At 39.5% G+C, this 14626-nt stretch overlaps 1 protein-coding gene across 4 annotated transcripts in view; it reads right to left on the bottom strand.

Annotated features, from left to right (window-relative positions):
- The window catches only part of caskin2a (CASK interacting protein 2a), an 83878-nt gene that overhangs the window by 29752 nt on the left and 39500 nt on the right, over window positions 1–14626 (bottom strand). For all 4 annotated transcript variants that reach the window (XR_015774946.1, XM_088069839.1, XM_042508054.2 and 1 more), the window contains exons 4-8: window positions 12582–12679; window positions 9017–9162; window positions 8408–8503; window positions 4525–4658; window positions 615–723 (exon numbers count right to left, since the gene is read on the bottom strand). Coding sequence is in view for 3 of the 4 variants with exons in the window: in XM_088069839.1 (XP_087925965.1) it covers window positions 615–723; window positions 4525–4658; window positions 8408–8503; window positions 9017–9162; window positions 12582–12679 (583 nt within the window). In the remaining variant the exon portion in view is untranslated. The remainder of the gene's footprint in view (window positions 1–614; window positions 724–4524; window positions 4659–8407; window positions 8504–9016; window positions 9163–12581; window positions 12680–14626) is intronic.

Below are 14626 nucleotides of genomic sequence, written 5' to 3'. Positions count from 1 at the left end.
ACATTTCTAAGATTTTAAGACATTTCTAGGATTTTAGGACATATTGTAGGATTTTAGGATGGTTCTGGGATTTTAGGATGGTTCTGGGATTTTAGGATGGTTCTGGGATTGTAGGACATTTCTAGGATTTTAGGACATTCTGTAGAATTTAAGGATGGTTCTAGGATTGTAAGATGTTTCTATGATTGTAAGATGTTTCAGAGATTTTAGGACATTTCTAGGATTGTAAGACATTTCTAGGATTTTAGGACATTTTTTAGGATTAAGGACATTTCTAGGATTTTAGGGCATTTCTAGAATTTTAGGTAATGTTAAGGATCCAAGGAAATTTCTAGGATTTTGAGATGACACTAGGGGCTTAACTAGGACCTCTGTCGGGGGATGTGGTTGGATCCTCCCCTGGCACTTTTTTTGATCAACAAGCTCTATTTTGATGCTGTTTAATGCACTCGGGCACCTTATGTATGCTAAAAGTACAAAAACAATTCCCAGTATGAATCACTATTGTGAATTAGAAAACAGTTGGGGGGGGGGGCGCACCCAACACCCTATCAGGGGTCAGATTTGGCCTAGGGGCTGTAAGTTGAGCGTTACTGCTTTACGTCTTTCCTTACATCAAGCAGAAGCCGCACTACTTCCGTTTTGCCATAGAGGGCAGCCTCGTGCAGAGCCGTCCCCGCTTTGGTGGATCTGTTGATGTCAATACCAGCTTTGAGGAGCAACCTGGGTAATCAAAGCAGACACACTCATGTAAGGCCGCAAGCAACACTCAGAAACAGATTCATCCATTCAACTGTTACAGACATCTGCAACATCTCATTAAGCCGTATACCCCCCACTCATTCACCCACCCACACACACAAGCTAAGAAATATGTCTCTGGTTCTGTCAGAGGCCCAGATGTAGGAATGCCGATGGCGCCATATCCAGAGAGCGTTGCAGGAGGAGGAGGTTCTCTGCTCGCTGTGAGAAGGGTGAGATGTAAACAACACTGAAGCACTGCTGTAAGATATTAGCTGCACAGTGTTTTCTGGTTGTTAACCCACTACAACACACCCTTGCCACAAAAGTACATGTTCCCATTCAATCACAGTTAGACAAAATAGAACAGAATTGTAATCATCATCAACTACAACAACCTGAGAACAACACTGTGTGGGACTTCTATAAATGATTGCTGAAAGGTTGACTTCTCAAGCACAGTTTTCAGACAGACTGTATGACGGAGCATTAAAGCCACTGCTACAAAAACAAAACTGAGATTTGAGTATTAATTTGGGATAGTATGTAATTGTAATAGAACATAATAATATTTTGAGAATGTCGTGGTTTTAGGGATCAAAAATCCCTCATTTGACATGTAAAAGCCAACATATTGCTAGCATTAAGGAAACATTATGTAAGAATTGGCACCATACAGTTTCAGAGTGGTGCATCACTGTTGTGATTGCAGACCTTAGTTCAATAGTGTTCAGCTGAAGTTACTGAAATTTAGTAAAATTTAGTTAAATATGCAAATACCAACACTGGGTTCCGTTGCTGCCGTTATGCAGGCTAGACTCAGGACTTCTGCTGGCAACCAGGTCACTGGGACCCCATGCACTGGTGTATGTGATGGCTGAATTCAAGCTGCCCAGGTTGCCACATTACAACTTAATTCTCAAAATACTACCACATTTCTCATGACTTTTAAGGTTATTTTTTCTGAGAAATTGACAACAAATATGGTTGTACATTCATTTAAAAAAGGTGCCATTATTCTTTTAAATTCTTTTTATTATTATTATTATTAAGAATAAGAAGAAGAGGATTATTATTATTATTATTATTATTATTATTATTATTATTATTGTTATTATTAGTCGTAGTAGTAGTAGTAGTAGTATTAGTATTAGTATTAGTATTAATATTATTACTTTTTAGCTATCCAACAACTTTATTCTTGAAATATTACATTTCTCTTGACATTTTCATTTAATTGCAATTTTATTTTTAAGAATAAAGTTGTAATTTAACGACTGCAAACCCCAAAAATCAAAACAACAACAACAAAAACACATTCATCCATTTACACTCCTCTCACCTGTTTACTATGATGGAGTATAAAACTAAACATCTTGTAATTCTTATTATTTTAACCCTGGTTCTATGTTAAAATGAGCAACATTGAAGTGGTTCGTCAGATGTTCACTCTGCCTTTGCTCTGAGCTGACTGTGTGTCTGTAAAAAGCTTAATGGTGACCTGTGAAATGTGAATGCTGCTGACAAACACTCTTGACTTAGCGGGATCATACTAAGTGGGACTCTACAGGGAGGCAAACAAACAGGAGGAGAATAAAACCATGAAATATGATGAAAAGAGGAGCCTGAAGCGAACCTGTTGTAGCCTGCACCTTCTTCTTTTTCTCTGCAACAGTTTTACTGTTGCTCTGAAACCTCGAGGTAGCTGAATGTTTAGCTTCTCCATCTCTCTGCTGCAGATAACAAGTTCATTCACTAAACTGCCATGCATATTCTCAACATGGACTCCCTTCTAGTTTCGAGGATCAAATCTCATGAATTATCATGTCTTTTATCTTTAAATTACAATGTATACGCATTTCTTCCCATATAACTTGAGTCTATACATAGATGTTACTAAATTGACGACAAATTATTCCTGGGGCAAAAAAATGGTGTGCAAATGTTTGCAGCTCCAGTTCGAACCAGACACAGAAAAGCTTCTCCAGCGACACAAAAAGTAGGTACTATGAGACGTCTGCTGAGGCAGTGTGGCAGTCTTTGAAGAGACATACTAAATCCCTTAGTGGGAGATCACAGCCAAATTCTGCTGAGTAAACTCTGAATAAACTTCCCTGCTAATGCAGTGATTTTTTAAAATTTCTGTTTGTGTTTAAAGCTCGCATTTTCTCCTTCACGTCTACTATTCAACTCCCCGGTTCAGCAGAAGGAGAGAGGAGGATGGAGAGGGTATTGCAAAAAGGAGATCTGATAATCGTTAGCAGCATGTCTGGGAGGCTGGGTGGAGTTACTTGGCTAGGTACATGCATATTTACACAGATATGCTGGCATCAAAAAAGACACACTGAGCCACTCTTGGGTATCTGGAAAGTGTCAAGTCAGTCGGATTAAATATCTCGACATTATACAGTGTGTTCTTTTTGAATGAGAAGATTTGGAGAGTTATTTTTTTTGCTTTTTGGAGCAACCTGTGTGGAAAAGTTTGGCACCTGCAGCTGTGCATTAAGGCCTGGCACATAAATGGCATTCTGTATAGTGTCAGTATAGTGCAGTACTGATGGTAATAGCAGTAATAAGTAATTGTACTAGCATTAGCACAAAGGTACTGTATATTATTTGGCAGTATCAGCAATAATAATAGTAGTAGAACTGACTGACTGATTACTAATGACAGTGATATATGTAGTAAAAATGGTTGTAGTGGTAAAATTATTGGTTGTACACCAATTGTGACAATTGCTATACTTTTAGTTGCAATAGTACAGCAGATACACTGGTGCCAATAGTGATAGTAGCAGTATTAGCAGTAGTAGCAACCCAATAGCCAGAATACATGTTGGTATTGTACATTTTTGCAAACCACACATTAGAGCTTTGATTCTCTGCCCTAGCTTTGACTCTCTGGGCCCAACCCAACCCACTGGGTTCAGGCTGGACTGTAATATCTCACTATTCTCTCAGGCTTGAATTGGGTCGGGTTCCTGCCAAATAAACGTTTATCTATTTAATTTTTTAATGAAACTGTTATGAACTGTCTTCTGCTTAAATGGCACTTTGGCAGGAGTTTATATGGACTGATTCAAGAGGGAAAGAGAGAAAAAGAAGGTGGAGAGATGGGGAAAGCGTCAGAACATGTGGAGAACTGGGAGTGAGAGAGAGCGCAGCTGAGAGAGGGACAGAAAACGGGAGAGGGAGAAAGGGGTGCTGCAAGGTGACTTGGTTGGTAGTGTCTGCTTCTCCCTCCCCAGCAGTGAAGAGATGTAAATAACATGCAGCAGAATGTGGTGATCAACATCAGCGTGCTGCATCACCATCGCTGTGCGTACTGGACACACTGAGAGTAATACTAATTACTTTAATTTTATTATGTTGATCTGTTCTGCACACATGACATCTATTTTATGCCTGTCCGTCCTGGAAGAGAGATCCCTCCTCAGTTGCTCTTTGTTAGATTTTTCCCATTTTTCCCCATTCAATGTTTTTTTGGGAAAGTTTTTCCTTATCCGCTGTGAGGGTCCACAGGCAGAGGGATGTTGAATGCTGTAAAGCCCTCTGAGGCCAATTGTGATTTGTGATAATGGGCTTTAAAAAATAAAATTGACTTGACTTGGTAGAAGTATTATTAGCAGTAGAAGTTGTAGAGACATTGATACTAGTAGTAGAAGAAATGAAGGTAGTATTAGGACAAGATGTAGGAGCAAATGTAACAGCTTTAACAGAATAATACAGTACTACTAAAACTGCTACAGGACATTTTAGCATTGCTCCTGGCTGTGATCTTACTTGATGATGTCTTTGTGTCCATTCCTGGCTGCCAGGTGGAGGGGAGTGGTAGAAGGAGACTCCAGGCTGTCATGCCCCCCCTCCCCTTCTAAAAGTGCTGTCACCATGTTACTGCTCAGCAGCAACTGAGCCACCTAAGGAGAAATCAAAGACACCAAAATGAAGATCAAGTGTGACTAGTGAGAGCAGCGGAGTGGCAGAATCAGGGCAAGAATTACAGCATTAGTAATATTTAAATATAAATGCAAACCTAGCTGAGGTAGTGTGGTAAAAATATATGGATTAAAATAATATATATGGTGACTTATATATAGGGTCAAGCCAGTGCAGAGAGGCTTATCCACTACTCAGCAGCTGTCTAAAGATACCACAGCCTCCACTCACACACACACGCTGTCTCACAAAGTCTGTGTGTCACAAAAACACCCCAAAGCCTTCTATTCTTTCACAGCTAAACTGCAAACTCAAGACTAGACGAGAGACATTTAACAGGCACAGGAAGTGTGTGTGTGTCTAATTCTGAATTACAGGCCAGCTATACATCTCAGAAGCAGGCTTATCCGCCGATGTGACAGAGAAACAGTAAAACACACTGCAATGTGCAATCCCTTTAGCGTTAGCGTGTGCCCCAAAAGAGCCTCTGAAGCCTATTTTGCTTTCGCTCAAACGAGCTTAATTTAGCTCGGTCACTTCATCTAAGCCCTGGTGCGTGTTTGACATAGGCCATCCCATCCAAAAAAGAGGGCAGAAAGGCACAAATAGGGTGTTTTCACATGCAAATAATTGGATTAGGATGACTTCATGAATAAAGCGATTCGCGACATGGAGATTTATTCTTTCGGTGTCTCAATGAAAAGATCAGCCAAAGAGCAGAATTCACCAAACCACACCAGATCCACCAACAGCACCAGAGCAGTGATTCCTACGCAGGTCATTTAAGCTTATTACAGAGGGGAGTATCCTATTGGCATAAACGCTGTTTGAGAGGTAACAAAGAATGGCAGCACCCAAATACTAAAGATATGTTTGAGGTCATGTAGAAACATAGGGCCTCATGCAAGAAACAATACACAAACAAATTTCATTTTTATTTGTATCCAGGATTTGCTCATATTTTGTTGGTACCAACTGATTTTTGGGATTCATCAGTGTTTTTTTTATTTTTTGCTTATGTTCTAGGTGAGAGAGAAAATTTTACGAGTGGTTGACAGCACTTGTACAAAGAGAAAAACATCTTGTTTTCACAGGCTTACAAATAGAAATAGATATTTGAGAAACATTTTAAAAATGCATGAATATCAGTTAATCAAATTTAGATGATGTTTAAGAGTAATTATAATGAATAAATTATGAATTCAGGGCTAAAGGGATACTACTATACTCCCAGTTACCGTAATTTCAGTTACTGTGTCTCTCTGCTAACCAGAGCTGAATGTAACTAAGCACATTTACTTAAGTACAGTAATTAAGTACAAATCTGAGGTACTTTTATATTACTTTAGTATTTTAATCGCATACCTTTTTACAATTCTACAACACTAACACTTCAGAGGTAAGCATATATTTTTACCCCACTAGTATTATTAGATATATTAAGAGTTTTCAAATTTAGATTTTGGCGCACAATCCAAAAATATGAAAATATACAAGTCGATTAATTGGAAAATTAATGGGCAACTATTTCATCATGTAAGTCATTTTATAATGACAAAAGATTTCATGGTTCCAGCAACTTGTTGCTTTTTCTTCTAATTATTTAAAATAATTTGATTTGATTTGAGTACTTTTACTTTTAATAGTGCAACACATATCTCTAAAATCACATTTATTTTAAGTTTATTTCACAGTAGGCCAAAATCAATTTTACTGCAGACGTTCTTCTTTCAGCCTTTTTTGGTTTCATGCCTCCAATCTTTTTCATGTGCCAGAGTCTTTGCACACGGTACAAAACCTGCCCTTATATAGTGTTTGGAGTGTTTGTTCAGAGGGTGTTACCTTTGCTAATATGTGATTTATGATCAGTGGGATTCATCGAGCACACCTGTTTAAGTGCAAATTTGGGTGGTTATGAACGTTTGGATCTGGAGTTGACTTCCTTTATATTTTCTCTTACCAGAATTTTAACAGAAAATATATGAGAAATTTAAGAGAATGTCACCGCATGAGACCCTATGTGTCATCTTTTATAGTTTGTCCACTACAGAGTAAATGCAATCATGTCATCTAAAGGCTACAATTAGGCTTGTACCAACTGCGGATCATATATATTTACGATTACAGAAATGATTCATGATCAATAAGTCTGACTAACTTTGTATCAGAAATAAGATGTTATAAAAATCTCTAGTATCTGCACCCTACTGTGCATTTTAGAGCATAATGTACGCACACTGAGCCCCGATAATTAACCTTTTGAAACCCAGAGCGACATTACTTATCTTGTGCTGCTTTCAAATGCCTTTCACAAGTATTTAGACCTTTGACCCCTGAGCAAATTGGTGCAATTTATTTAAAAACATGGGGAAAAGGCAATGAGCAACTTGGCAAGAAATGCTTGACATATTGCAAAGAAATTAGTATATTTAGAAAATTATTATTAAAACTAGAAAAAATTGTCACCCCGCACCACCTTTAGTTTCCAGCCATGTCTGTGAGAACATGGATGCTTCACACACATAACAGAAGAAGATCTCTACAATCAGCACAGTTTTCAAGGTTGACACCTGAGATTACTTTCACCAATTCAGAATCTAACCAAATGTTTCCCCTTCTGTTCCTAAATTATGACACTGAGTAAGGGCCAGAAAAGTGTTTTTGCAGAACATTATGATGTGATAGCTGACCTTTAACCTCATGGATATAAAATCCAAACTTCATCATTATATTTTATGAGACATTTGTGTGAAATTTGGGCTAATTAATTCTTGAGTTATGGCCAAAAACATGTTTTATGAGGTCATCATGACCTTAAAATTTAACTACTAGATTCTTATCAGCTCATTCTTAAATCCAAGTGTTAGTTAGTGCCAAATGTAAGGAAACTCCCTCAAGGTCATCTTCAGATACTGCGTTTGTGAAAATGAGACAGATTCAGGGTCATAGTGACCTTGACCTTTGATCACCATATTTTAAAATCTAATCAACTCATCATTAAGTCCAATGTTTGTGAATGTTTGTGTTTAATTTGAAGAAAGCCTCTCAAGGTGTTCCTGAGATGTCGCTTTCACAAAAATAAGACAAAATTAATTCATCCTTTAGTCTCATTAAAATTTGAAGAATTTCCTCAAGGCGTTCTTGAGATACTGCGTTCACAAGAATGTGACAGACAACATCACAGTGACCTTTGACCTATGACCACCAAAATCTTATCATTTCATCCTTGAGTCCAAGGGGATGTTTGTGCTAAATTTGAAGAAATTTCCTCATGAGATATCACGTTCACAAAAATGGCCAGATGGGCATACAGACAAACCAAAAACATAATGCCTCCGGCTTCAGCTATTGCAGGCACGGAGGCATAAAAAACACATTTTTGAGTAAAGGGGGACTTTAAATATTTTAAACAAAATATTCACACTTTTTTAAAGTCACCCTATGATAACCAGGACTGCCAATCAGCAATCTCAAGTTACCACGACTGAACGATCCGATAATAAAAACAGTCACCAAACCCTTGCTACAATTAAAAAATGGTATCAAATACATGAAGTGGAATGTAACTTATGCTCAATAATCAAAAACTTATTTTTAATAGAAGATCCTTAATCATAGATATACTGCTTAAACACACACACACACACACACACACACACACACACACACACACACACACACACACACACACACACACACACGAAAATTACATGGTAATAAGTTCTCATACCTTCAGTCTCCCAAACTCGCAGGCCAGATCTAGAGGAGTCTTCTTCGCCTTGTTCATCAGGCAGGGATTGGACTGGTGCTGCAGCAACATCTCAGACTCAAAGAGAAAGAGAGAAAGGATAAGTGATATCTCCTCATGTATTATACACAAGCACTTGCATGCCAGTCATCCCAACACATTTAGTGTGTGTGTTGGTGTTTTGTCTTTGAACAGAGGAGAGGAACATGTGATAGCTCCTCTGCGTTAAGGATTGTCAGTATCGTGTTTGATGGTGTTGTACTAAAGAGGTCAGTTCCTTACACGGGTTATATATCAGGTTGAGGTGTGTGTGTGTGTGTGTGTGTGTGTGTGTGTGATTAGTGCATCTATCCATTAAGATATTCCAAGAGCCAAACGGATGAGGCTGGAGGAAAGGAATGTGTGCGCTCACTGCTTTCAGACTTGTGTCATGGCTTTAATGGTATTACTGGTATTGTTGGTGGACAATATAGGCTGAGACACAAAGGGAGTATATTTCAGTGAAATGGGAGGACTGGTGATGCCTTAGAGCTTTGCCTTTGGCAGCTGATGTATCTGTGTGTGTGTGTGTGTGTGCATGTGTGTACTCACCACCTCATAGTGTCCATACTGAGCAGAGAGATGTAACGGCATCTGTCCATCATGGGAAGCAGAGTTGACTGAAGCTCCAGCTCTCAGCAACAATAAGACAGAGTCTGCTTTACCCTGCCATGCTGCATAGTGGAGGGGACGCATGCCTACAGACAGAAACATAAGTATGGAAAGGAGCCCGTGAGATTGGAAGGGAAAGGTAGTGAGATGAGTACTAGAGAAGCACTACTACATATACATGTCGAAGTTAATTTACCAGTCGTGGGGAGAAATCAGCCCGTGAAAAGTGCTGTATAATGTTTCCTGTGGCTCTAGAAGAGCTGTGTATATATCCCAAATGATATAATTGTGATTTCATCAGGGATTTTTAACAGAACACTTGTCAGGATTAACCAAGCAGGAAGGCTCTCATAAAAGAAATGTGTTGTAGAAAGTGTAGGATTCAGGGTGTTTTGGAGCCTTGTTGGAGAAATATCTTGGCCACTCTGGTATTCACTTTTACCAATCTTGAATTTGTACCATTATTTTGCATGACAAAGCACACTGAAGACACTGAAGACACTGAAGTGCCTAATTTAAGCTTAAGGCTGGTGTTCTATATTTTTCTTAGGGCTAACAACCCTGACTTTGGCACTCAGCCCCGAGCCCATCAGTTCCTAAATCCTGAACTGACATTTTGGATGTCAAAACAAGTTGTAAATACAATGTTGTTTAAGTAGTGGGTCAGAAATCCAAAACTAGGAGCTAAAAGATGCTAAAACACCCCAGATGTATGTACGCTGATGATACTGTCATCTATGTATTTGCTAAAACAGCTAGCAAAGCAGCTGACCACCTGACACAAGCACTTGAGAAAGTCACTCATTGGCTTGAGTTGTCTCATTTAACCCTTAACGTTAAGAAAACTGTTTCTATGTGCATTTCTATCCGCAATAAGCCTGTGTACGACTTGTTTGAGGTAAAGATTAAAAATGAAATAATTAATGAGGTGAATGAGGTCAAATACTTGGGGATTATATTAGATAAGAACTTAAAATTTGATAAACAAGTACAGTACATCTGCAAGAAGGTAAAACCAAACCTTAATTGTTTTCGTTTTATCCGAAGAGACTTGTCATGCAAAGCTGCACAACTCTACATGCACACTATGATTTTCTCCCATTTGTCATACTGTATCACGTCATGGTCACAAGCTTCTAAAGTCACTCTGAAACCCGTAGTAGTAATATATAAGCAAGCAATAAAAATTATGGACCAAAGACCCATGAGATGGCACCACTGTGGCATCCTGAGAAAATACAACCTTCTTGCATTTGAAAACTTCATAATTTACATTAATATCAGACTGGTTTTTAAATGTCTTTATAACTTTGTATCACCTCTGTTTTCTGCACCGATAAAAAGACGTTTGAGCTCAAGCCAAATGAACACACGAGCCTCCTACAATGGTGACTGCATAGTTCCCAGGTGTACAACATCATTTGGACAATCTGCCTTCTCAGTAAAAGGCGTTAACCTATGGAACACTCTACCCACTCACCTGAAACTGGAGACTGATACAAATGCTTTTAACAGAGGACTAAAAGCATGGTTAAAAGCAAACCAACAATGTTCACATGTATAAATATGGATTTAGTTTAATATTGTTACTAATATCACAGTTGTGATCATGTATTTTGTTTGTCTTATCTCCTATTGCTGGTCATATGATCTGTGATCTTTGAATATTACTGCTGCGATCATAACATCTGTTTGTTTTACCCCATATTCTTAATCATATGCTCTGTGTTTTTAGAAAAGCCGCCTATGGACTGGTGTTGAAAATTAGCACATGTGCTATACACACCTAAGCATTGACATCTGGTCTGTCCACTGGGACAGTCTCAATGTACTTGTGATGTCCATATCAAATAAAATAAACTTAACTTAACTTAACTTAGATGAGCTGAAAAAAACTGGTGACTCATTTCACATTACATTTCCTCTTGCTGATACAGCTGGGTCGGTTTCCAGTTTCCGGTTTGATTTATGCATTTATGTCATTATGTCACATTCTTTAAAAGTAGCCTAAGTAGCCCAAGTCAGATTGCATTAGTAATAAGGAATATGACAGCCTGATTTATATGTTATTACATTATTGAAGTTAGGAACAGATCCACTAGCGTGTGACACGCTGTGCCTTGTTTGTAATTCAGTTTGCCTTGGCTGTAATTTACTGCCAAGCCGCGGCAGCCAGTGTCTGCATCATGAGCAGGGGGGCAGTGCATGCTATCTGTGCACGTTTTGGCCGTGTGTGTACGTTTTGAGCTTATTGGCTACATCTATTAAAGACACTAAAACTGTAGCAATAAGAGAGCGTTTTGGACTTGAAGCTGATGAAAGAGCTGTCCTTACTGGCAGCAAGCGTTGCTGTGAGCTGAACTTTTGTTGGATGGCATGTCACAGCTGATTCTTGAAGTGAAATCAGGAATTATTTATACAAAAGCTACTTTTTTCACAACAAAGACCTAAACAGAGTGTCAGTTGGCTGAAGGGAGATCACCAGGAGGCTAAAAGTTTCTGCTAAGATAAATGAACATAGCTAAAAACACGCTAGGCTCACACTACTTGCTTTTGGCCATCTTGTATATAATTTCCAGTGAATCTCACACATAAAATGCATCTTTTCTGATTTCTGATAGCTTTTTGGTTTGTTTGTATGAAGTAACATAAGTGCATATTTGATAGATTCAGTGTGGACAGTGAGCTCCGGTGTTTCACAATGCTACGTGACAGTTAGACACAAGCTTTGTCGGGACTCTGTGTCATTATGTTTCACTCAGGATTGACTGCTGACTCATGTGGGACACCGGGTAAAATTTGTTAAACCGGTTTGTTGCTGATTTGAAAATTTGCAAACTGGCCCAACCCAAGTCACAGATATGGAGAGTAGCATATGCTGAACCTTGGCACCTGACATTACAAGGTTATGAGCAATGATACACTGGGATACACCATGGTCCCTGCACTGATATGCATCAATGCTCCAGATAAGCAGCATCCTGACTGCTGTACCTTGATTAGTTCCCGCGTCTGTACAACAGCCAAAGTGTGCTGTGGGCGTCCACTAGCGTGACACCACGTGATGCTGCACTGCGTGTTCCACTTAGCATGCATGAGACCCCGGATTCCAAAACTGACAAGCTGGCAGGAGGCGCCAAGAGGTAAATTCAACCTTCACAACAGTCCTTCGCAGATCTATAGCTGACCTCAGAGGCGTCACACACGGTTAAGAGCACCACATGCCTCTGGTCTCAGCAGCCGGGCTGCCACTCCTGCACTGATTCTACAATATTTGTTCCGCTCGGAGTCTGAGGATATTTGCTGTAGCACTGCTGTCACTGCATGGCAGGCAAACTTCAAAGTGAATCACATTTATTCATGTGGGTCAAACTTATTTTCAGCTGAGTGTCAGAAAGCTGTTGAGGAAGTTTCAGGCTCAATTTAACCCCAACTGACTTCTTGAACATTTTTTTTCCTAAAGTGTGGGTTTGTTTGGTGACATTGGTTCAGCTGGTAAAGGTACCGTTGATGTCCTTGATATCCACCGTGGCCTGGGCCTCCAGCAGCAGAGACAGCAGCTCCGTGGTGCCCGTCAGAGCGGCATGGTGCAATGCTGAAAATCTGTGAGCGAGAGAGGGAAAAGATGGGAGGAGGGGTCCAGACGGAGGAAGACGGGGAAGAGACAAGAAGATGAGACAGGTTATAAATCATACTGATGACTCTACAGCAGGTGAGACCGAGACCTTTTTCAAAACTCCAGACTGAGATTATGTTTGTGTGTGTGTGTGTGTGTGTGTGTATTCTCATCAAAACTCCAGACTGAGATTATGTTTGTGTGTGTGTGTGTGTGTGTGTGTGTGTGTGTGTGTGTGTCTGTGTGTCTGTGTGTGTATTCTCATCAAAACTTCAGACTGAGATGTGTGAAAGTGTGTGTGTACAATCCCATTACAAACTGCTGTCTCGGATAAGAATATATGTGTGTTTTATGAGTCTGCGTCCCCATACACTCATCAAGACTTCAGCCTTCAGACAAATTTGTGTGTGTGTGTGTGCGCGCGTGTGTGTGTGTATGCAGTACATGTCATCACAACTATAGACTAAGGAGCAATATGTGTATGTGTGTGTGCTCCCATATCAAAACTGCAGACTGACAAGGATCTTCAGTGTGTGCTTGTGTATACATGTGTGTGAGTAGGTCCAAGCCTCAGAGATGAAATGTGTGTGTGAGAAATTGGAGGCATAAATTCTTGGTGACGAGTTTGTGTTTGCTCGGGGCGTTGCAGACACAGTGACTGCTCCAGAGGAGGTGACCCTCGGAGGCAGCGTGCGAGAGGAGCACGAGCTTCAGCACAACAACAGCTACAGTGCAGCAGAGGGCTTTCAGGTGATCTCACACAGCCTCGGGCAGTCGTAGTGGAAGCCCTGAGCTCTGGGGCCGCAGTGGCAGTAAACAGTCAGGGTACATTTGGAAAGAGAACTCACTGCAGCTCTCAACAGATGTCAAAAGACCAGCTCACCACTGGGAAGTTTCCATAGTAAACAAATGCACTAGTTAAGAGTTGTTTTTTTAAGAAAACACACCAGCTTCACAAAAAACTAGGTTCAATTTAAGTCAGTCAAATCTTGTGAATGACATGACTGACATGACATGACCAATCATATTTCTGTTAGGGATGCATGATAATATCGTCAACAGTATCAGCAGATATTTACTTTAAAAATAAATATTGGAATTGGCCAACATGCTGATTTCTGCTGGTATCACAAATCGATATAGATTTTTTTTCTAACTGGAAATTAAACATGATAGTGGTAACTTGCTTGAATTAATTTTAGCGACTGGAGGCAATCTAATCAGCACTATGACAAAGTAGTGATCATCTGAATAGCCACAACACTGGAACATGCAGCCACTGACTTATGAATAAGCAACATCCAGTAATGGAGTGTAACAAAGTACATTTATTCAAGTATAGTACTTTGATACAGTCTTCAAGTAAGTGGTACTTAATTTGAGTATTTGCAATACCTGACACTTTAAATTTCATGCAACTTCATTTAATAACTTCGTATTTCCACATCTATCATGTTCACTTTGTGAGGTTTATAACAAAACAAATTTCATGAAAATCGGTTCAAAATTAAGCCAGTTACAGTCGATTTTGTAGTGAAATCTTCATATGTCAATACACATGTATTTGTTTACTAGCAGATATTGACCTCCCTGATATGGCGCCTGGGCAGACATATCGCAACGAGCTTAGAGTAGTGGCCAATGAGGTATCTACGTTTCTAATCTCTATGGTTGGAAGTGTCAATATTCCACACTCAACTTTTTGACTGTTATAGTTCAAGCACAAAAAACTCTGTGTATGGGTTAAAAAAAGAAGAAATACCATGTTAATTAGTGATATTTAGAGGTGTCTGGGTTCTTTTCACTTTGGACAGAGCCAGTCCAGCTTTTTCCCCTTATTCCCTGTCCTTATGCTAAGTTAGGCTAACCACATTCACCGGTGAATTAATGCACTGTGTGATACTCTGTGAGGCTTAACAAGCTAGACATCATGA

This window comes from Plectropomus leopardus, chromosome 19 (assembly GCF_026936395.1).
Source record: "Plectropomus leopardus strain MGB_pleo_1.0 chromosome 19, ASM2693639v1, whole genome shotgun sequence".
NCBI classification, from domain to species: domain Eukaryota; kingdom Metazoa; phylum Chordata; class Actinopteri; order Perciformes; family Serranidae; genus Plectropomus; species Plectropomus leopardus.
This window is presented reverse-complemented; position numbering and strand designations above follow the sequence as displayed.